Source organism: Dipodomys merriami, unplaced genomic scaffold (genome assembly GCF_024711535.1).
Source record: "Dipodomys merriami isolate MVZ:Mamm:240054 unplaced genomic scaffold, mDipMer1.0.p SCAF_42, whole genome shotgun sequence".
In the NCBI taxonomy this organism is placed as follows: domain Eukaryota; kingdom Metazoa; phylum Chordata; class Mammalia; order Rodentia; family Heteromyidae; genus Dipodomys; species Dipodomys merriami.
In genome coordinates this window covers 11007883-11032367 of record NW_027205826.1, presented here as the reverse complement: position 1 = coordinate 11032367, position 24485 = coordinate 11007883, and the positions used below count along the sequence as shown (strand labels likewise).

The 24485-nt window shown below is 45.8% G+C and overlaps 1 protein-coding gene across 8 annotated transcripts in view; it reads left to right on the top strand.

Moving 5' to 3' along the window:
• Msi2 (musashi RNA binding protein 2) overlaps positions 1-8926 on the top strand; it is a 373812-nt gene extending 364886 nt beyond the window's left edge. For 4 of the 8 annotated variants that reach the window (XM_069993230.1, XM_069993227.1, XM_069993234.1 and 1 more), the window contains 2 exons: positions 1231-1301; positions 3746-8926. In XM_069993230.1, coding sequence (XP_069849331.1) covers positions 1231-1272 — 42 coding nt within the window. In that variant the 3' untranslated portion in view covers positions 1273-1301; positions 3746-8926. The remainder of the gene's footprint in view (positions 1-1230; positions 1302-3745) is intronic. The other 4 variants (XM_069993232.1, XM_069993231.1, XM_069993229.1 and 1 more) reach the window with 2 other exon arrangements.
• Positions 8927-24485: the final 15559 nt, after the last annotated feature.

The following is a 24485-nucleotide window of genomic DNA, read 5'->3' as shown; positions in this document are numbered from 1 at the left end:
TGGAATCAGAAAAGTGGCCAACTTCTGCCCTCGCCAACCTCAGCCTCCTGGAGGCAGTTTGGTTTTGAGCTGAGGTGACAGTGTCTGCTGTCTCAGATCCCATCCTGGGCAGACTGCTTGGGGAGGAGAGCTGGCTCCAGCTCTGCTGGGGAGAACAAAGCCAGTGCAGACAGCCTGGGACAGCAGAGTGAGTGACCTTATCCATGTTCCCAGGTATAGGAGCCTACACACACACACACACACACTTGCATATTCTCACAATAGTCTGTGTCTTACACACACACACATTACTCTCTGAATATATTACACATTTTTTTTCTTTTTTTTCTTTTTTTGTCATTTGTGGCACCTGGGCGCTGTCCCTCAGCTCTTTAGCTCAAGGCTAACACTCTACCACTTGGGCCACAATACCACTTGTGGTTTTCTGGTGCTTTATTGGAGATGAGTCTCATGGACTTTCCTGCCCAGGCTGGCTTTGAATGGTGATCTCAGCCTCCTGAGTAGCTAGGATTACAGGCGTGAGCCACCAGTACCCAGCTTCTCTCTCTCTCTCTCTCTCTCTCTCTCTCTCTCTCTCTCTCTCTCTCTCTCTCTCTCTCTCTTACACACACACACACACACGCACGCACGCACGCGCACACACCATACATCTGTCTGTCTGGGTTGCTGTTCAGTTCACCCACCAAGCCAACATCACTTGAATCAGAGTTTTGATGACTCTTAATTCCCTCAGATCAAGTATAGTACCAAATCCAGAGCATTATTATTCAGCAGAGAGCTGCATCAGTTTGGGGAACTGTCTGTCACTGCGTACAGCTTGACTCATTTCCATTTTCAACATTCCGAAACACAGTCCCTATTCATTCTGGAAAACCTGGGTCCTGGGACCTTGGCTCAACAATGTTTTCTCTGCACTGGGATTTCTTCTCTCCAGTTCCAGCTGTTGGCCTGCAGACAGAGACTTTTCTTTATTGTGTCTATTCCATGGGGCATGAGCCCCCGTCCCACTTTGCCACCACCCACCCACCCATCTGCCCAGCCACTCAGAATCTGGCTCTTGGTTCCCCCTGGGGAAGCTGAAGGGACAAGGGTTTGGAGCACGGTGTCTCAGAATTACATATTCATGCTGGCAGCCACAAACTAGTTCTAGAGATAATTTCCTTTCTCAGAATGTGACAATCTGTTCCCGTGTATAGCGCACTGATGACCTTAACAATTGTGCAATTTTAGGGACCTTTGATTGCAACGGCCTTTACAAATGGATACCACTGAGCAGGTGCTTCCGTTGCCATCACTCTGAGGTACTGCCGTCTCTGCCATGCGTCTCCGCCCTGCGGCGTGTCCGTACACGTATGTGCCCTGCTCATACCTGTACGCGCGTGCCCTGTCATTGCACCACATCTCTCTTCCTCTTTCCGGATCCCCTTTCCAGGGAGGTGGGGGCAAGAACAAATCTAGTCATAATCTCATCCTTTCCTCCAGCTTTTAATCATGACCCTTGCCTTTCCCTTTTCACTTTTTTTTTTTGTTATGTCCTTGATTTGGTTCTTTTGATTCCATTTCTGTATCTTCCCACCTTCATCTTTCTCCATCTTGAAATACAATCAAGAGTGCAGGAAACTGGAAGGAGACCTTGGGCTGGTTCCAGCCCCTGGGAGGAGGCAGGGAAACTGGACTTCTGCCAGGCCTTGGGGGGAGGGGCAGGGCCACTCCTGGAAGTTCTGCCAGCTGGCCTCTTATGGGTTGCTAGACCCATTGGGCTTCCTGGGGGCTTGGCTTCTAGGGTTTGTGCAGTCAGATAACCAGACCTCCCATCTTTTAGTGAAAAGAAAACATTTTTTTGCCAGTAACTATGGTGTAATTATCCAGATTATCGCCCGAAAAGCAAATTAAATTAACGACATCACCTGCCTAACGTGGATTTGGATCCCTGCCAGTTTCCTAACCTTTTAAACTAAGCTCAAGTTAATTAAACATTTTTAAATCACTTTGATGGGGATATGGAGGTGGTGGACCGGAGCAATGGGGAGGTTGGGGCAGGCAGTGAACGAGCCTCTAACCACATTCTCCTCCTCCAAAACTGAGTGTCTGTCATTCGTGGGAAGAGCACCAGGAGATGGGAGCTGTCTTGGTGAACGCGCTAGATGTGGACTGTGTTCACACATGAGCTGTGGGCTGGGAAGGTGGCTTTGTCTCTTGGGTGACAGCTGAGGCCTGGGAATGGATTCCACCTAATCAATCACACCAGGGAGGGGATGAGAGCCTTCCACTCACGGAGCTGGGACATGGGCATTCCGGGGCTTCCTGTCTCGTAGAGAGGCACTGCACCCAACCCTAAGCCAGCCAGCACTCAGAGGGGCAAAAGGACCAGCTTGGGAACCTGGGTGGAGTTGAGCTCCATAAACCTCTTAGATTTCTCCTATGTTGCTGCTAAGGAATCACCTCAACTAACGCAACTGCCTCTCTTAACCAAATAAGCCATGTGTGTGAATCACCCCTCCCCTCGCCTCCACTGCCCTTCAAGCACTGACCCGGCCATTGCTGGCCAGAGCCAGAGGCCACTAACAGTTTGAAAGAGAGCTACTTGCTACTAATTAAGCTGGGTTTGGGGGCCCAGGGGCAGTAGGGCTCCTCTGAAAGCAAGGAAAATGGATAGGTGCAAGAAGTCGGGGCGGGGGGGGGGGGGGCGGTAAAGAGAGCACCGGCCCTGTAGAGTCAGACAAAGGAGAGGGCCAGACACTGCCCAGCACAGCAAGTCCTTGGGAGGCCAGTTGCTGGGGCTACCAGTGCCGCCTCCTCCCTCCTTACTCCCTAGGGAAGAGTGTGGGGTGGTCCTGTCCACACTTCCAGGCGCTCCAGGGCTGCCCCTGCTCCTACAACCATCTCCCATCTCACTCACTCAAGGAGTTGGTTTCCAGAAAAGGACCAAGTAGCACAGGTTAAGTGAGGCAGTAGAGTCACCAGGCTATATATACCACAGTGACTAAGTGACTGCTCAGACACACACTTTGTCCCCAGCAGAGGTGACCCACTGGCATTTAGCATCATCCATGCGAGAAAGGTCCACAGTCAATTGAGGGAGACTCAATTAGTATGTCTCTGAATCCTGGGCTGTTTGGGTTTTCTCCAACCAAAGCTGGTTTGGTTTTTTTCAGGCTTCTGATCTTTTGCCCCTTGGTACATCATATAAATTTTATTTTTAGTACAAATTTGTATTTCCAGCTATTAACAGTCATTGACAGGTGTCTTCTGAAGACAGACGTGTTTGCTATTTAGCTTTGAAAATAAAAGTTTAAACAGAAAGCTTCCGGTCAGCGTACAATCCAACTGTCACTTTGCTGACCGCGCTTCCTGCTCTTGCCTCAAGAATCGTCTGGTCCCAAGTGACTGGGGGCATGGTGCAAGCGGTTTAGCGCCTGCCTAGCAAGCACTTGGCCCTGAGTATGAATCCCAGTGTCTATGAAATCCCAGTACCTGTGTGAAATAATCAGTAGTGGGAGGTAGAGCTATGTCCTCCCTCCCCTGTGTCAGATGTAACATAGACATCAGATTTCCCAGGCTGTGATCTCAGAAACCCAGCCCGGCCAGCTGGCTGTGTTCCCACCCGCTGAGTCACACAAATGTAGTCCTTCCTTTGAAGACTCTCGTCAGAATCGATCACATATTTGTCTGATAGGTCTTCTCTCTCCTCCTACCCCCACTTGATCTTCTCTTCGTGACACTCCTGACCTTCCCTACCCTGCAGAGCATACCTGGATGTCCAGGCAAGACTGGGCGAAGTTTCTGAGTGGTCCTTTGTTTAGGTGATGTCCTCAGACCTGGACCCCCACCAGCCTCCTCATCCCAACCAGAGATGGCTCACTTCGGATTGAGGGTTGACTACGTCACATCATCTCACGAATCTGCTGTAATATAAGACAACAGCTTTTAAATGTGTATATAACCCATGATTTTGGTTTGGTTTTGTTTTGTTTTTCTTGGTGGTCTCCCTCCCCTTCCCTCTCCTCTCCCCTCCTTCCCCTTCTCCTTTTGAAATCTCTTTGAATCACAGTTGGTGGTGATTTTGACTTAGTCCAGTACACACCTAGCTTTAATATCTAGTTAAAAAGCTAACCATAGTGTAATTGTTATATTAAGGGGTTATTATTTTTTCTTTTTTGCTTGTTTTGATTCTGTTCTCACTTGTAAAGGATACTGAGATGGTGATGTTGCTCTCCATATTTTGGTACCAATTCTGAGACTGTATGATAGATATTTCTGGTGGAACTTTACGCACCCGAGGGGAAGTTGTGACTGGCCGAGTGGGAGGTGGGCGTGGACTTCCTGTTTTGCATAGTGGAAGTGGGATGTAGTAAGCTGATTAACACACTCTCCAAGCGGTTCCTTTTTTTTTTTTTTTTTTTTACGATGTCTCTTTGTTAACCTAAGTATATCTATTTTCGGCAATAAGGTAAGGATGACCATGTTTTGAGTGTCCTCCTTTTCTATAAGTGCTTTTTTTTCTGTTGAAAGAGGTCATATTATAAGGTTTTTTGAAATTGTGAATTCTAAAAAAGAAAAAAAAAGAAATGTTGTAAATACAATTTCATTAACTACATAGAAACTATTAAGAAAGAATCAAACTTATTTTTGTGAGGGAGTAGGTCCCAGGCAATTTGATGCTCTGGAAGGAGGCGAGGGCACGTGACACAATCCAGTAATGAGAGAAAAGGACACCCAGCTGCCGGGACCACCTCGGGACGTGTAGAACGCTTGTTGAAGCTCCTTCCTTGGTGTCATAAGACCTAGGATCTTCATTAGTATCCTGCCAGCCTGTCAATCTCTCATCTGTGCACAGCTTCAAATGTTACCATCTAGCTAGAGTTTTATTTAAAATATGGAAAATAAAATCTGCTTTTCCCAAGATGTTTTTTAAAGGAAAAAAAAAGCTACAATTTTAATATTTAACATATTTAAAAGTTTCAAAGCACACCTGTTTGGCTTGGGGAAAGGACGGGGAGGGAACATTTCTTTTTCAGTCTTAATTTTTAAATGTTTGATCATTTTCTATTGTCCAATCATTTCAGCACCTTCAAAGGTTCCTTAAGGATGCTTTGCCTCTCTCCCCGCCTTGCCCCCCCCACCCTACCCCCGTTGCTGGGGGACCCTGGGCCAGGAGTGGATTAGCCGGCTGGAATATATAACCTTTTCTCCATTCACTTTCTATTTACAAATTAGAAAAGGCAACCTTTTTGGTTTATATATATATATTTTTTTAATACCTCAGTGCTGCAAGTATCACCAGAGAGGCTATGGAAGAACTTTTTTTTCTTAATTTATTGTAGATGTAAGCAGAATTTTAAAAATAAAAGTATAAACATCCCTGCACTGTGACTGGTGGGAAAAACTGACACTTCCTGTTTGCACATGTTTAAACATTTGGCTGTTATAATATATGGTCCTCAGTTGGGGAAAGACACTTATGATGAAGGATATTTGTTAATTTAACTTTTTTTTTTAAATATTGGTAATAGGTCGGCAACAGCAACTGTAGAAGTACAACTCAATAGATGGCATTAAAACCTATTGTAGTGTGGATATATATTTTTTTCTTTTTTAAAATGTGATATTGACTTTTATTAATATTTTTTAAATTGTTACGTTTATAAATTTGGTACTTAAGGCACAGCCAGTATGAGACACTGAATGCGACATTTATTATAAAGAGCTGCTGCACTCCTATTTTTTATAAATTTTACTAACAAAGTAGACTAATGTAGACATTCACAGACATGGTAGGGAAAAAGCATCTTCAAACTAAAGCCTCCAAAATGTTAACTCAGAAACAAAGAAAAAAAGCCCGTTTTCAATTCTAATTAAACAGCAACAGCATTTTTTTTTTTAAATCATATTCTTCAGTTTCCAGTAAAATGCTAGGTTGTTTGGTAAGGGTTGGGGGAGGAGGGTTTGTTTTTTTTAAATTTCCAAACAACCAAGTTAAATAAAATGCTGGACACTTTTAAAATATCACAACTTGTTCAAGACAAAAAAATAACAAAAATTTTATTTTAAAAAGAAAAAAGGAAAAAAAAAGACACTAAATTCCTAGAAATTCAGTGTCAAGCTAGGGGATGAATTACTCTTCTGTCCATGTTGGTGATGTACTGTACCCCTCCTTTCTCAGCACCCCCATCTCATAGAGGACTCTTTGTTGATCATTGTTTGTTAATAATGTATAGAATGGCTATGTTGTAAGTGTGCTATCCTGGTACTAGTGTAGAAACTTTTTTTTCCTCCTCTTTCTTCTACTACATATTGATAGGTATAACGTAATTAAGGTTTAAAAAAAATTAGACATAGTTACTCAGATTTAGGACCAGTAAGGATAGAACTTTCTCTTATTTATGAAAAGAAAAAAATGCTAATAATTTTGGGGGCAGTTTTTTTTTCTTTTAATTTTTTTTCTATTTCAAGTTTTAATTTTATTTTTGCTGATCTGATGTGGTTTCAACTAACCCAAGGTCTCACCATGTTCAAATGCCGGCCGACTCTGGCGTTTCGTAGACCCCCCCACCCCCCTCACTGTTTTGGGGCGTGCCATACTACCTTAAATGCTAATGCTAGAATATGCAAAACTGGATTTTTTTAATTTATTTTTTAAAAGAGGGAGGCATGGTATATTAAAATGATTTTACTAAGAGAAAAAAATATTTTTTTAAGAATGCTCAGAAGAAATTGATAATCTGTGTGAATATGTTTTAGGTGTTTATATACCTTTTGAAGAGACCCAGTAGCCCATAGCACAAATCTTGTGGAAATCTGATGTGTTTTAATGTGGCTACCTAGGTTAAGGTTCACGTTAGTCCCTACCCACCTCATCTAGAAGTCCATTTTGAACGATTTTTTTTTTTTTTTGTAAATTCTTTTAGCACTGATGTCCTGCCTTGTCTTTGTTTCATTGAAGCTCAATGGCGAATGTGGAAACCACCTTTCGCCTTCCCTGGGGAAGAAACCCCCTTAGCTGATGACTCTTCCCCTGACATTATCAAATAGCCACCTCCTGGGGCCTCTGTGGCTTCCGGACCCACCAGCTGGAGACCCCAATGGGCTCCTCTCCTTCCCAAGCAGGGGAGAGTGAGTGGCAGCAGCTCCTGGTCCCATCCCCAGTCCTGCCTGGACATGGGGGACTGATGGAGATGGCCAAGCCTGGATCTCCTGTCCAAGAGCTTCTGCAGAGTGGTCTGTGGCCTTCCTTATACACACTGGGAAAACGCACTCTATCCCATTCGCTCATTGGCTTGATTTAAACGAAGCTCCAACGGCCTTTGCATTTTTATCCTTCATACCATCATCTTAATTTGAACTTGTAGCTTGGGCTTTAAGGTAGCATGGCTTGATTGCTGTCAATTTAATGTGTCACTATACAGCAATCCACAGCCAGTGAGTGTTACACACATCTTGCTAGACTAGTATAAAATCATTGGGTCATTGTTGGTTCTAATGACCTGAAAGGTGTTCAGGATTTTTTTGTTTTGTTTTGTTTTTTGTTTTGGGGTTTTTTCCTTGTTTTTGTTTTGTTTTAATTTAATTTTTTTTCTTTTGGTTGTTTTCATTTGGGAATTTTAGGGGGAAAAATATTTTTGGTTCCAAACAAACAAACAAAAAACTATTTTGGTCTTTAGTGCAAACGAGGGCTAGGGACTTAGCCTCCACCACCACTTACCACACTGCTTCGTTCTGCCATTCACTCACTCTAGCATACTCAAGAATAAAGCAATATAGTTTACTACATTTTTTATTGAAGGTCAGCCATGCTTTCTGTATTATATTGCATATGAAATTGTTTACAAAAGAAACACTAACTCATACTTCTCTTTATCGGTTGGAAGAGACACACAGGGACAGAGGGATTATTCAGGGGGCAGGTGAGGGAGGGGAGAATTTTTTTTTTTCTTTCTTGAATGTGCTAAGCCAGCCAGGAGATGTTCCACGAAAGGCTAAGGCCAGGCAGGGAGAGGGTAGAGAAGAGGAACAGGCTGCCGGCAAGCACACTGAACAGACACTGGTGAGCTCCCCACCCTCACCCAGAGCAGAAAAAGTAGATGTCAGCTCAGCCCAGGCCTGGCACAGACACTACACACAGCTACGCTGGATGTTAAGCAATACTTTAATACTGTAATAAGTTTGTTTTCTTTTTCCTTCTTTTTTTTCTTTCACCAAAACAATAACAACAAAAATAAGTGAACTCAAAAACAAAAGAAACATTTCAATCAAACCCATCCCTCCTGGGGAACAACCTTAATCTTGGCTATCTAATGATCAGAAAGTATTGTCTGATAGGATTTCATTTCCGGAAGGCAGGAGCATGAGATAGGAGGGGCAAAGGGATTGAGAGACAAAAGTTCCAGAGTCTTCTAGAAGGCTCCTACTACTGTATCCTGTACATACTGTAGCATCCTGTGTGGAGTCTGTGAGCGTGCTCTGAGTAGCGTGGGCTAGCCTATCTGCCATTCATGGTGTGTTGTGAACTCGGAATTCCATATGTAATAAGATGCAAGTCTAAGCGTTTCATGTGGACATAAATGTATCTAAATAAAACTTTCCCTAGCACTGTGGCTGACCTCACCCTTACTTTTATACTTTAGTATGAAACTGATGAGAACTTTGGTAGTGAGTATTTTTTTTATATATATACATATATATGTAACTATATATATATATATCTCAAGCATCTTTCAGGTCTCTGTGTGTGGCTTACTTAAAGCCCTGTTGTAAAAAAAAAAATTACTATGTGGATGGCAGTCTCTCACATCACAGATGTGGAAAGTATAATTTTATATTTGTATTTTCAAATAAATAAGTTTGTGAAAGGTTTCCATCCTCTACTGTGGTCCAGAAATCAATGTGTTTGTCTGACAAAAAAAAATAAAATAAACTGTTTTGAACAGAGTTGTGTGGTGGTCTTGTACTTTGGGAGATGGGCTGGGGAGGGAATCGCTGAGGTGGGGGCGGGGCCTGATTGTATCAGCTTCCCCTCACCCTTCAGCGTAACTGCTGGCATGGGAGGGAGTCCCGGGAGCCATTTTATGGGATGGCAGGAGGGCAGTAAGATAGAAGAGCAGGCCAGAGAGTGGAGGAGAGTAACAAGGGAAGGTATTCAGAACCCCAGAGAGGATAGGGACTTCAGTAAATGGCACCCCATCCTTTGAGTGAGTGAGGTCCTAGGAACCCCAGTGGAGGGAAGAGTAGGAAAGCAGCTCAGTCAACCGTGGGCCTTCTCCCAAAAGCACCATCCCAAATCCCATGGCCCTGGAGTGAGGGTTTCAAGGAGTATCTCAAAGACTAACCTTCAAGAAGCTCAGAAATTTTGCCCACTAGAAATAGTTAAAAAAAAAAAAAAAAACTAAGCCAGGCACTGATGGCTCACACCTATATCCTAGCTACGCAGGAGGCTGAGATTGGAAGATCACGGTTCAAAGCCAACCCAGACAGGGAAGTTTGTGAGACACTTTTTCCCCTGTCAGTCATAGGACTTGAACTCAGGGCCTGAGCACTGGCCCTGAGCATTTCTGCTCAAGGCCAGCATGCTGCTACTTTGAGCCACAGCTCTACTTCCAGTTTTCTGGTGGATAATTGGCGATGAGAGTCAAGGATTACAGACAGGAACCACCAGCACCCAACAGCCTCTAAGACTCTGATCTTCAGTTAACCACCAAAAAGCCAGACATGGAGTTGTGATACAAGTGGTAAAGTGCTAGCCTTGAGTAAAAAAGCTCAGAGATAGCATTCTGTCCCTAAATTCCAGCCCCAGGACTGGCACCAAAAAGAAAAGAAACAGTCACAAAACCAAAAAAACAGAAAGAGATCAACCCTATCACTTCCCACCTCCTCCTCACCAAGCACCTGAGTGCACAAGAGACCTGAGATGGAGCTCATGGAAAGAAAGTCTAAGGCCTAGTGGCAACATGCAGGACAGATTTCTCAGCCATTTGGGCAGTAGACGGGCCAAGGGATGAGTATAGGCTGAAGGGCGGGCCTCACGGTATCCCCACAGCTACTACTCAAGGCACTGCACAAAGCCGTAATCCCCAGGACACAGCCTCCTTGGGGTTTTCCTCCAGTTTCCAGTCTCCAGTTTATCACAATCTTTGCTGGAGGACAGGTAGAAGATGCCCCTGTCACTTGGGCCAGCACTAGCTCCTTTGCATCCCCAAAGCACCAGCATTCTGGTATTCTCGTAGTTTCTAGAGAGGAGTACCTAATCCCTGCTGTCCCACAGAGGTATAAGACCAATGGTTGCTGAGCTGTCCCCGGAATTCTGAGAGTAGTGAGGGAGCCACACACACAGCCACTGTGGTCATCTTCCTCATCCTGACTGCTCAGCTCAGAGGATGAGACCCTCACCCGGGAAGCCTAAGAAGATAGGACAGAACAGGAGTCCCAACCACATGACAGACAGGTCCCAGGCTGGGAATTGCTGTGCGTGCTGTGTGACTTAATGCTCAAAGAGCTAATTGGATCATGGTCTTACAACTGCTGAGTGGGCAGAATGAAATCTCATCTCCAGGATATCTTGCTGTCCCTTGGTTCAAGACTGGTGACAGATGTCAACATTGAGGGCTAAGTGTGCTTGGGAGGGTGGAGGTAGGGCTCTTTAAGTGCCCTGAGTCAATCAGCTATACCAAATAAGAGGTGGAAGAATAAAGTCGGGAGGGGGGTGAAAACTTCCATGATTTCCTATTTGATGGAGAAACACTAAAATATAAGTTAGAAAACAAGTCACCAAAAACTGAAAAATACTAAGAAGAAGCTACAATGCGCAAGATAGAATGAAAAGACGAGACCAAGTGAATCTGCCAGTCAGAATATGAGTGGATTGAATTTGTTTCTATTACAAAGTAAAGTTAGGGCCACACACTCATGGCCCATGCCTGGAATTCCAGCAATTCAGGAGGCTGAGATCTGAGGATTGTGGTTCAAAGCCAGACCAGGCAGGAAAGTCCATAAGACACTTACCTCCAATAAACCTGCCAGAAAACCAGAAGCAGCTCTGTGGCTCAAAGTGGTAAAGTGCTAGCCTTGAGTGGAAGAAGCTCAAGCCCTGAGTTCAAGCCCCATGACTGACCAAAACTAAAGCGAGATGTGTTTAGTTAGGCAAACACATAACTTTGCAGAACATGGTGTTTGCGACCAATCTAGTCTACATACAGTGACGTGTGTCAGTAAAACCAAGAGGAAATCATGTACTATGTATAGAAATGAGTGATCAAGAAAGCTGAAAAGGGGTGACAAAGAGAAAATAGGCAAGTGTAAACCAAAAGAAAAAGATTGGTATCAAACATGATAGAATTCAAAGTCAAAAGCACTCCACAAGATATGTAGTGAAATGACAAAAGACACAATATTAAGAAAGATAAGACCAAATCAGAACCATTGAAGATGCAAATAGAATTTGTTTGAGAAATACAATTAAGGAGACTTTAATATGCCTCTCCAAGAATTACAGATTGAAAAATATAATCATATTTAAAATCTGAATAGAAAATGGTTTTTGGTTCCTCTTAAGAGAACATGCACACACAAAAAAAAATCTTAAGCCAGAAAGATTGCAAATCTAAATAGCAATGTTGTAGCCCAATAGTATTTAAAACATCATTAAAATGATGTTATAAACAATTTAACTGTGTACTAAGGAATAATTTTGAAGCCTCTTTGGAGCCTTGAGGATTGCAAATTTGAGGCCTGTTGGACTACACAGTAAGACATTGTCCCCAGGGGAGAGGGGAGGGGGTTGTGTATATCCTTGGATTAGAGAGGAAAGTTAATATTACAGACTACCTAGAATCAACAATATACACAAACTATGCCAAACCTGTAGCATATACAGCAAAAGCATAGTAAAAGGAAATGTATAGCTTAAAGTGCCTTCAATGAGGAAATATTTTTTTCAGTAAAAAAAAAAAACAAACATTATTCATCTTAATAAGGTAACAAACACCAAAAAGAAAACCCAAAAAAATTGATGGGAACTGAGACAGGAAAATAGAAAACATAAATATGAAACCTAGATTTTTACAAAGATGACTAAAACAGATAAATTCTCCTGAATATAAGAGGGAAAGTAAACGTATGCACTCATTAGCCACAAATAGCAGAGAAACTTAATCATGGTAACAAATCTGAAAATGCAGAGTTGCAAGAAATTTCTCTAGCAAATAGAAATTACCAAAAGCAGTAAGAAGTAGAAAAACAGAATAAACTTATTACCAAAAAGGATACTGAAAGCGTAATTACAAGCCTAATACTGTAAAATGGGTTGGATTCAAATGAGTTTTATGTAACTGATAATCCTGTGCTATGTAAACCTTATTTGTAAACCAGATGACAGAAAAATGTAGAAAGCCTTCCTGTTTTATAAAACACATGGTCTTTTGCGCAAAACTCAATAACATAGAAGACAAACATAGAAGCTCAGATGCAGAAATTCTGAAGTAAGAGTAGAAATTATACCAGGGTGGCCAGGCAGGACTTCTTCCAAGAATGCAAGGATATTTCAGTAGTAGAAAATCAATCAGCAATCCATTCAGCAAGCAAAGGAGAAAAATCAAAGAAGTATAATGTAGGTACTGACAACATATGAAAAAAAACACAGTTTCTGATTGACAAAATAATTGTATACAGCATGATAAAGACTTCACCATCTCTAATGTCAGTGGTTCAGTCAATGTAGTCAAAGTTGACCTGGGCCTCAAGTTTTGCTGCTAAAGAGTTGAGTTTTATCTTTAATATACCCCAGCTTCAAATTCCTCTAATATAATGTTGTTCTTGAGTACAAAGTAAGTTTCTGGAAGGTTTTGTCTTGGTGCTCCTGTTTGACGCTTAGCTTTAGGCCTGCCTTTATGTCTTGGAGGTCAGTAGTCTGCCTCTCTCTCATCACAAGGAATTCCTCCTAATTTTCTGCTCTCCTCTAGAAAGTTCAAGTTTTGGTGTCTTAGGGGATAAAATCCAGCCTAGGCTTCATGATTGGTCAGGTTGCAGGAAGTTCGCCTTGTCACTATGTTGGCCAAACAGCTTTGGAATGAAAAGGCTACGTGTGAGGAGACAATCACAGACTCTTAGGACTCTAGAGGGCTAGCAGGACGAGATAGTTCCTATCTACCACTGCTGCTGTAAGCGCAGCCTGCTTTTTGGTTTATCCAGACTGTTCTATATAAACTCTGCCTTCACAGATTACAATCCCAGACACAGCCCCTGGTCCTAATCTATGCATTCTCCCTAGCTGCAGTGAATTCAGTGTCAGCACTTAAAGAGTAATTAATAACTCACGTGAATTTGCACTACATACAAGTGCTATAATGTGTCAAAAGCTGGGCATAGAACATGGGAAGTCTTGGGGAGGATAAACTGAAACCTTTGACCTTAGTGAGGAAAAGTCATTGCATGATCATAATATATCTGAAAGAAACTTGAGAATACTTGGTCTATCTTCTTTTCCCAGGAAATGAGATAACCGAGGCTCGGAGGGAATTAGCACTCAGAAAGTCACATAGCAGGCTAGTAGTAGTGAATGCCTTGGGAATGAAAAGCCAGAGGAGAGACAAGAGTTGTGAGAGGGATGGAGCATGCTGGAGAGAAGAGCTCCAGGGTTGACTCTATTGCTAAGGAGCCTGGTGGCCTAGCTTATTACTGTGACCCAGCTTCCCTCTCTGCCTTCCTTACACCCTGCCTCTTTCCCAGGGACTAAATTAACTACGGGGCATAATAGCTCTTCACTAAACACCAATTGGTTATCAGGTATGGGTTTACTTGAAGCCAGGAAACATGGAATTGTATGAGGGGATTCTGAGAGCTCCCAGCTAAACTGGGGGTCCAATACCAGCGCAGTTAGCAACACTAACATGTTCTAGTGTGCCTTTTGTAGGGTACCCCCTTTACCAGAAAGATATCCTAACAGTTATCCAGCTGTGTCCATAAAATACCAATTAACCAACTAACCAGAGTGCCAGGATGGTACAGTGCCGTCCTTGAGGAGAAAAGGCTGAGAGCCCTAGGACCAACACACACACACACACACACACACACACACACACACACACACACACACACACACGGGAGGCTGAAATGTAGCTCACACACTTGATTCTTGGCTTAAGGATGGCACAATTGCCCAGGAGCAACTTCTCCACTCCCAAGAGATGGCAGAACCAGAGCGAGCTAACGTGGGTGGAACGCATTGTGTACCCAACGTGACATTTACTCCCTGAGATTACTAATGGCGCATGGAAGAATTTGGGATTTCATCAGCAACAGGATGAATTTGAGGGAAAGGCAATTGGATCAGTTTCCCCCCGCCTTCTCCTGTCCCACCCCATCCTCCTCCCCCACACTCTTGGCTCACCCTAAAGTCATCTCTCTTCTCTACTGCCTGCCTTCCCAGCTCGCCAGAAGTGTATGAGCAAAATTTTGGTTTTGTTTCTGTTTCTGTCAGTTGTGGGGCTTAAACTGGAGGGCCTGGGCGCTGTCCCTGAGCTGTTTTTTGCAAAAGGCTAGCGCTCTACCACTTTGAGCCACAGCGCCACTTCCAGTTTCTAGTGGTTTATTGGAGATAAGAGTCTCATAGACTTTCCTGCCTGGGCTGGCTTTGAAGCACAGTCCTCAGCTCTCAGCCTCCTGAGTAGCTAGGATTACAGGCATGAGCTACAGGTGCTTGGCTTGCATGAGCAATTTAATAAGCAGCATGATTGCTCAGGAGTGCAGCGGTGGCACAGGGCTCAGCCATAGCAGGTGCTGGGGGTGGGGAGTTGGGGGAGTAAATGGGAGAGGGAGTGACTCACCCCTTCTCAGCATCCTTACCCCCCCTCTCACACTTGTTCCCCTTGTACTTGCTCCCCTTCTGCCTCTCCTCTCCGCTCTTACTATCACCCTTACCGGTCCTCGAAAATTCTGCCCCTTCCCCACCACCTTCCTGCCATCTTGCCTCATAATTTAGCTCCCTTCCTTACTCAGCAAAGGGACCAGCCTCCTAGGCTGGGCTCAGAGCTCCGGGGAGTGTTCTATTCCCTTCCTCTGAGCATGCTTTCCAGCTTCTGGTTGGTTGGGACAATGTAGAGCAGAAGAGAAGCCAGACACATCCCAGCCAGAGGGAAGGCCTCTCCTTCCTCCATTGCTCAGTTCTCCTACCCAGCACATGCAGACAACAGCATACTTCACCAGGGAGCGCCCCATCCCCAGGCCCGACGCCCCAGACCTTCCTCTTCCTGGAAAACCCAGCCTGGGTGTCCCATCTTCGCTCCTAACTTCCTTCCACCCCCAGCACAGCCGCCGTAGTCTCTGATCGCATTACCCCAGCGGCAGGCGGCCGCGGCTGCTCTGATCTCCATCCCGCTCTGAGTATTCCTGCGAAAGCCTTTTTTGTCTCATAAACTTGAAGTGCATTTTATATGACCACTTACTGAGGCTTCTGCCATTTGAAAGCCTGTTCTCATGGAGATGGGCTGCCCTCCGTTCTACTTGGCGTCTGTGGCTCTATTTCCACCGTTTGTAAATGTTTCTTATTTTAGTTCACTTCAGTGTTGTTGTGTTTTTTATTTGAATGGCTAATACAGTAATATATTTGAAAATTCAGCCAGTACTGGGGAAAACATCTCCGTCTCATTTCATCTCAGAGCTCCGGCTGCTGTCATCAGAGACGATGCCTCTTCCAGTTTCCTGCATAACTAGAAATACATAGAATGGAATATATGGAAAGAAATATATGTATATGTAGATATGTATATTATATAATAGGAGAGGGAAAGAGGGGAACAGGAGGAGATTTGTCCTGTGAGAGGCACAGGGACACTCCCCACCTCTTCCTCCTCAGAATCATTGGCCATCCCCCAATCAGAAGCGCATTTATACACACGGTCCCATCTTCTCACATCATTTTCTCCCTCCCCACCACCCAGTCAATTTTCTGACTTCAGGCTGACTATCCACCCGTCATTTTCTCTCTCATCTGGGAGATGAAGTTGTTGGACAAGTTGAGAGCAACAGTGGTGATCGTTGCCTCTTGGATGGCATGCTTTACCTGTGAAGGTCCTTGGCCCACCAAGGTAGGTGGGGCTAGACGAGCCTCTGAGAGAGCGGATGGAGTAGGTGGCTGCTCCAGCCAGCCCCGCTCTCCTCCGCCCTCGCCACCCCTCCCACAGGTCTCCGGTTAATTGCTATGACATATCGATGGGCAATCTCCAAGGAAAGAGCAGGCGAGCTGGCCGGCAGCATCCCAGCTCAGCAATCATCACTGATTAAAAACTAGTTAGGAGGCAATGAAGATGGAGTCCTGCATTAACCAAATGACCCTGGGCTTGGCCCAACCCAGACAGATGGGAGTGAGTAAGAAAGTATGACTTACGACACGGACAAACGTTAAGGGCTGTGTGAATTTCTGGGAGATTTATGGGGTAGTGACAGCTTTTGGCGGGATGGGATTCTGGCTCTCTGCTTCTCTCCCAGATGTGCCTGTGTGTTTATGGCTTCCTGCGGGCTCAAGTCCTAGTCAGAGTGGCCCAGTTTGGCTGGGCTTTTATGTGGGTTTAATCTGAATATGCTGATTGTGTAAAGTGGAAATGTATCACATTGTCAATTTCCAGAGAATCTGAATTAGCTCAGCCACTCTTAATACTGAATCTGCTCTGAACATAATTTAATCTTTCCTTAATGATTCAAAAGGTGCTTTGAAGTCTTGCACTAATCAGAGTCGTGGTTATGAATATCAGAACTTAATATTGATGAAGTATAAAAGTGCCCATTGAAGAACGGGGTGAAGGCGGGCAGCGCAGGTGGGTGCTTTGTGAGCTGGCGGGTGTGAATGCGCATGTCGTGTGGAGGTCTGGGGTGATGGGGGTCTGACCTGGTAAAGCTGACGTCACCAAGCAAAGACACAGCCCTGTCAAAATGTCTCTCCTCGCCTCCCACTTGCTTCTCTGAATCCCCAGGAGAATTGAGATTGTGCCAACTTGAACCTCAGATGAGCAGAAGTGGAGCAAAAGGAGACTGAGCAGAGTTATCCTGACTGGGAAAGACCTAAGACAGAAGCTTTTGACTTGGTAAAAGAGAAATGAACAAATGCGTAAGAGATGGGAAAGAGAAGAGCTGGGTTGAGAAGAACAGAGCCAGATGCCAGTGGCTCCCACCCATAATCCTACCCACTCAGGAGGCTGACATCTGAGGATTAAGGTCCAAAGCCAGCCCAGGGAAAGGGAGTCCATGAGAGACTCTTATATCCAATTAGCCACCAGAAAGTTGGAAGTAGAGGTGTGGCTTCAAATGGTAGAGTTGCAGCCTTGAGAAAAAAAAAAAAAAAAACACCTAAAATTTAGGGACAGTACCCAGGGCCTGAGTTTAAGCCCTAGGACCAGCAAAAGAAGAAGAACAAGGAGGAAGGGAGAAAGGAGATAAAATGGGAGTTATAACACTTATAGAGCTTTTGTAAGCTCTGAGAGTTCTGATACTTGCCTCTGGACTGAATGTTTGCCTTCCCCCACCCCCCAATCTAAATCCACCACTGGCTGCAGTGAGGAGGCCACGCTTTGGGGAAGTGAGTGCGGGTCCTGAAGGTGGAGCCCTTGTGAATGGGATTAGTGCCCTTCTGACTATGAACAATCAATTGTAGTAACTCACTACCAGCCAATTAGTGCCCTTCTGAAAGAGACACTAGAGCTCTGGAGAGCTCCCCAATCCTTTCCCCCGTGGGAGGACGCAGCGAGGAGGCGCCATTTGTAAACTCAGAAGTGGACCCTTGGTAGACGCCAAATGTGCCAGCTCCTTGACCTTGAACTTCTCATCCTTCAGAATGGTGGAAAATAGAGTGCCTATTGTGAAAGCTACCCCGTTTATGGTATTCTATTTTAGAAACCTGAGCAAACTAAAGCACACTTCTCCAGTGAGAGAAATTGTTGATAGTATCGCCACGGCTCTGAATCACTTCAGGAGAGATTTCAATTGCCTGTCAGTGCTCCATGGCTGTGGCTCACTTCATTGAATCACCTGCCTTGAGACACACAGGTAAGAAGTCAAGAGCAAGAAGGCCTGACTAGTAAGGATACCTAATAGCAGAAGGCCCACATGGGGCTAGAGGCCCTCTGGTAAGCTCCCAGGAATAATTCCCAGAGCAAGGTTAGTGGGTACTAGACCAGCCTGGACGGTCAGCCTGAGACACTGCTGACGCCAGCACCCCTGACACCGGCTGACCGGTGTTCATGGGGATGAATGCTGGGGACAGCGTTTGAGCAGCAACAGGTCAACTCCATCCCTAAAAGCTAAAACTACAGCATCTGAATCCCAGCTGTGGGACATTACATTGACTTCTGCTGTGCAACCTCTTCCCCCTCTCAAGGGAAAATGAAAGGAGGGAGGAAGGGAAGGAGGAATCATGATATCAACTATGCCACAGATGGGTAGATTTTTCTTTTGAAGCATCTGCAGGCTTTAGGAAGGTAAATATTCATCAGATCCTTGGCTGAATACTCCTCAGGTACAAACTCTGCCCGCCCTGATGCTGCTCCCTCCCCTCCCCTTCATCCCAATCTTGAAAGCAGAGCTGGGCTACTGTAAATGATCAAAAAGGCCCTTTGTTTGTCTCCTCCTTCCTCCCCCTCCCAGGAGCCTCCAAGGTGAGCCAACTTGGCCAGACAGCTTCAGAGCCTGTGTTCTGGTCAGGAAGGAGGCTGGTGCTCCATCTGGAGTGGCAGTGATTGGAGGGGGGGGGAGGGAACATGAGCTCCACTGTCCCCTAAACCCCCATTCTGCTTCCTCTCTGCACAGAACAGCTGGCATCCTGGGGTGGAGGGATCAAGTGACAGTCACACTCCTGGGAACGGAGACTAAATTCTGTGGGGTGATGTATAGTGACAGATGAGCCTTCAGCCTGGGACACATTGGGGGGAGGGCAAGAGGGGGATACTTAATCCACAGAGGGACAGTCTCAAGGCTGTGGCCTCCTGCTCTGCCCCCCCCTGCTCCCCCGTGCTGGGGTTGGTGGAGGAAGACCACCAATTGTCTCCTAATCGCCTGCACCCACAAGCACTCAGGAAGCTGCAAATGGCCTTCCATGGCTGCCTTCCTGACCTCAAGGTGGATCCGACCCACTCTTCCTCACCATGATGCTCAACAGTCTCCAAATGGGTTCCTGCCCACCCCCCTCGCTCCTCCCCCCGTTGCCTGTTCTTTCCCAGACACAGTCCCACGGCTCAGGCTCCCCTTGTGTCCTCAGCCGGTGCTAGCCTTTCCCTGCAGAAGCCTCTTCCGGTAGGCCTCCCCAGCCCTGCAGCTCAGGTCGCAGCCCCTCAGTCCCTGGGGAAGCCTTCTAGATGCCCCAGGAAGATGGAACCCTGTGGTTTCCCAGCTCCAGTCTGCCTCTACTTCTGCTTCTGCAGTGATCTTCAGCAGTGGTTCGTGTACTGCCATTAAGCAATTTCTATTTGTCATTATTAATGAGATATATACATATATAAATATATATAGAGATAGATAGATAGATAGATAGATAGATAGATAGATAGATAGATAGATAGATAGATAGATTCTTGTTTTTGTTTTTGTTTTGGAGACAGTCTATCCTGACTGCTCGGATTATAGTATGTGCCATCACACTCAGCTCTACTGCCGGTGATTTGAACTGATGATTTGATTAAACTAGGAATCATGTTCAGCCATTGGTTGAGAGGGGGTCTCATGAACTTTTCTGCCCAAGCTAGCCTCAAAACATAATCCTCAGTCTCTGCCTCCTAAGGTTGAGCCACTGTACCTGCCGGACACAGCGTTCATTTCTCTCCTCTGGAGTCCTTAGGTCCCACGGAGGTTATTGAGAGCCAGGAAGGCAAGATAAGGCTCTTCTTTCAAATCCTAGTTCTCAGTGAAATGACTTCCTTTATCGCGCAGGACACATCCAATGCGCCCAGACAATCCCAGAACTACCATCGCTAATATTAATGTCAATGGTTGAATCTCATCAGAGATTTCAAAAACTATCCTAGCTATTTTGGCTAGGCTGTATCTCACTTGGGACAATTAATTTGTTTTGAAATCACATGAACTCTCTCCCTCCATCCATCATGCTACCACATCAGTCAGTACATTGGTTTCTTTGTTCCTAAAGTGCTTTCACAGTTCAGACTGAAAAGTTTATTTTAACAGATTTGTTTTCTAAAAACCAATTTTGTTTTGTAATCACGAACACAGCATTCCGATTCCAGAGTCATAGCTACAAAATAAGCTGTCTTAAAAGAAGCATTCAGGCCGGGCGCTGGTGGCTCACGCCTGTAATCCTAGCTACTCAGGAGGCTGAGATCTGAGGATCGCGGTTCAAAGCCAGCCCGGGCAGGAGAGACCGTGAGACTCCTATCTCCAATAAACCACCAGAAAACCGGAAGTGGTGCTGTAGCTCAAGTGGTAGAGCGCTCGCCTTGAGCTGAAGAGCTGAGGGACAGCGCCCAGGCCCAGAGTTCAAGCCCCACGACCGACAAAAAAAAAAAAAAAAAAGAAGAAGCATTCAGGTTCTAATCCATCAGCGCTCAAGCTGCTCCCAAATAAGCTCATCAAGTAAGTTCTAAGAATTGTGAGGTTCTGTAATAGCAACATTTGAGCCAGTCCTCAGGGATGCATAACAAGGTGGCCTATCATTTAAATACAGATATCACACTGTAAGGAAGACCTTACAGTAGCAGCAATACTACTCAGGAGGCTGAGATCTGAGGATCGTGGTTCGAAGCCAGCCTGGGGTGGAAAAAAGTCCTGGAGAGTCTCCATCCAACCACTCAAACACCAGAAGTGGAGCTGTGGCTCCAAAAGAGCTCAGGAACAGAGAGCCCAGACCCTGAGTTAAGCCCCATGATCAACAAACTAATAATAGCAATATGGAATTCTCCCTTAACAGTTCCAGGGCTGATGTGTTGGCTCTAATGCACCAGGGACTTAGGTTCCTTTCATCCCTATACTCTGGTTCTCTCAACATAGGGTGGCTCATGTCCCAGACCTCTTCCTGGGCCCAGGGGCCAGCCAGCAAGAAGCCAAGGGGAAGAGGAAGCCACTTCTCCTGAAAGGGAGGACCTAGAAATTGCACAGATGACTCTTATGTAGAGCTCATTAACTAATTTGCAATAAGCAAAACTGAGAAACAGCTTTCTAGTCGAGAGCAGATATTCAGCTCAAGTTTGAAATTCCATTATTAAAGGAAGAAGGAGAGAGACCTGTCCCTGGGAATTCTCCAGATTGTAAGCCAGAGATCCAAGTATTTCTACCAGTGCATTTTTCACCTTGATCATACTTTGTAACAGTGGTTGACAAGAAACATATGCAGACAAAGTATGGGGAAAAGGATCTACACTTAGCCTGTGGGGGGGATAAAACCTGAATTTCTCCATAGCCAAATATGATGATCGATGGTCCTGTTGGGAGGAGGTGGAGCTTTAGGGATGTGGGGCCTAAGGACAGGAGCAGCTCCCTGCTCATCACTACATCACGGGGGGTTGAGGTGGTTCTCATGTGATGCCTTTGGAAGTCCTTGGATGATTGCTACTAAAGGAGCCAGCCTGGCCCCCATCACTTCCTCTGGACTCCTGGTTCAAGCTGTAATCTCTTATCCCTCCTGCCCGTGCCCCATCCTCGCTCTGTCTATTAACGACCTGCAAAGCTAAGGAACAAAGCCTTCCTCCAGCTCCTGACGAGAGATGCAGCCTTTCTCCCCGCTACACGGCTGTTCTACCCTGCATTCTCCGGACCTGGGTAGCTGAGATGTCCAAGCCGCGCAAGGCGTTAGCGAGGGAGCGCACACAGATGGAACCAAGCGAAGGTTCTATTTAGCAAGCGAGGCCTGGGGGCTACGAGGAAGCTGAGTACCTCTGCACGGGGATTCAGTCACCGGCGCCGGTTCCGCTGGCTGCAGACCCAAGCCTGTGGCTGCAACGTTGATGTGGGAATGGAAGGAACAAACTGGGTGGCAGCGTCGTGGAGACCACGCGGCTAACTCACTGCAAGACTTTGGACGAGTTCTTTCCCCTGCTTGACAATGGATTCTTCTAGCTCCAGAGCTTCCTTGGAGGCTTCAAACCAGCTTGAGGGTGGCCAGAGAAAGGCGAGCCTACACCTTTAAGATCGCCATCCCACTCTTAATGGCGGACTCCTGCCAGCTGTCCCGGGGCCAGGTCTCCAGGCCCGCAGTTGCCATGGTGTGTGGGCTCGGAAAGCATGTTGCTGTAATGGACGTGTTTATTTGAATACGAAGGTCAGGGAGTTAAGTACTTGGTATTCCAGTCGTATAGAGCCGTTTGCACAGTGTCACTAATAATTAAAGGGGGTTTTGACTAATCTAGTTGCTCTTCCTAAATATACTCTGCTCAAGAAACTCATCAAAGCAGCAAAGTAATCTTTGAGGTTATTAATCTCCTCTGCTTCACAGCTGGGGCAAATTTATTTGCTTGAATTAGCATGTAATAAACTTATAATAAAGCTGCCAGAGCCCCAGCCCAGTAAGGAGCGGCTCTGTGTAATGGGTTAGTTCCATGCTGGTCCCAAGGGCTGCTTAAAGCAGGGGCCACCTGGCATGGGAGATCCCAAGATGGAGCCGAGGGAGCTCTGTGGACCAGAGGGTCTAACCCTCTCAGAAAATGGAAGGATGGAGAGGAAGTCATGGACAGAGTAGCTGGCAGAGCCCAGGTGAGAATGCGGGCATGCGCGGTGGCTCCTGCCCCCTCTGCACGGTCAATGGCCACCTTCCGAAACCAGGAGTTTCTAACTCCTTATGGAGGCCTCCTATTTCCTTTTACCTGCCTTCCTGCCACTTGCCTGTACCATAGCCCCACCAAAATCTCTTTTTCCTTCCTTCCCTCCTTCTTTATTTTTCAAGGCAGTGTCGCCCCTCTGTCCTGTTGGGAACCCTTCTGGAATGTCCTTGCTCTACCACCACAGCAGTCTGGCCGGTCACTGCTCAATGATGCGCACTGAGAGTAGACAAGAGGACGTAGTGCACCTTCTACCAGGAGAGGCCCAGGAATCACAGCCTTAGGATGGAGCCCTAGAGCCTCTTCACCTTTCCCCTTTCCTTTGCTCCCCTCTGCCTGCTTCCTCTGGCCTTAACTCCATGAAGTCACAATGCCCTAGGAAGATTTTTTTGTTGTTGTCAGTTGTGGGTCTAGAACTCCGGGCCTGGGCACTGTCCCTGAGCTCTTTCACTAAAAGCTAACACTGTGCCACTTTGAGCCACAGTACCCCTTCTGCCTTTTCAGACGGTTAACTAGAGATAAGAGTCTCATAGACTTTCCTGCCTGGGCTGGCCTCAAAACACAATCCTCAGATCTTAGCCTCCTGAGTAGCTAGGATTATGATCCACTGGCACCTAGAGGGAGATCCACTTCTGATGCTTATCTTAGGTAGATTGGGCAGAGGTAGGGCTGCTGGTGGACTCTCATTTCTTAGAGGGGAACAACTTCAAGACAACAGTCTTTCGGGTGCCAACAATGTCCACCTTGCATAAGCTTTGCTTCAATGGATTAGAGCAAAACTAGCCTAGACCTCCCAGTGAGGCCAGGACAAAAGGAAGAGGGTCAAGAGGCCAGGAAACGCCAGATCCACAATCACTCCTCCTGTCTCCTCACCCCCATCTGCTCCTCTTCTACCTCCGCATTCCCCACCCTCCATTTTCTCAAGTTGTAAGGGAGGAAAATAAGAGAGGAGAAGAGAGGAAGGAGGGAGAAGGAGCGGGGGGGGGGGGGGGGGGGGGTGGGGTAGAAAGGATGGTAGGCTCCAGGACCTGAGAGCCATGCTGGTTTTCCTAGGCGTTCCATCCTTCAGACACTAAGTCCCAGGACACAAAGCTCCAGGGACAACTGCAAAACTTTTAGCCCCCCCCCTTTTTTTTAAGGTTTATGGAACAACCATAATTCTCAGTCACTGAATTACTGAAAGCTTATATTCTGTTTTTAGAACACAATAAAACATTAACTCCTAGTAACAGGCTGGCAGATTTAATCACAATGGCTGGCCACTTTCTAAGTGTGATGACTTAGAGAAGGAAAGGCCACGGTTCCATGGGGGATGGGATGCGTTTGCCAGACAGAATCCTCAGACTGAAAGGACAAGCGAGAGAAGGGGACAAAGGCTGCCAAGAGGTGATTCCTGTAAGATCCCGGATGCAGGCAGGGGCTGGCTCATGAGGGGGCGCTGCCTGCCCCTTGGTCTGGATGTGGAAGAAGCAGGGGTCGGGGGCCTATGTCAGTTCCGTGGGCTTTTCCGAAAATGCTCCTCGGCTCAGCCTTTGACCTTTTTTATCTCAGTCCTTTTCTCAGCAATTTGGATGAAGCAGAATGGAAGATGCGCTTTATCAAAGTTGCAGTTGACACAAAGCCAGAGGGATTGTTAATAGAAAGAATGACAGAATCAAGATTCAGAAACATCTTGACAGGTTGAAATAATGGGCTGAAAACATGTAAAAGGGATAAATGTAAATTCCTGCCTGTCGGTTATTTGAAAAA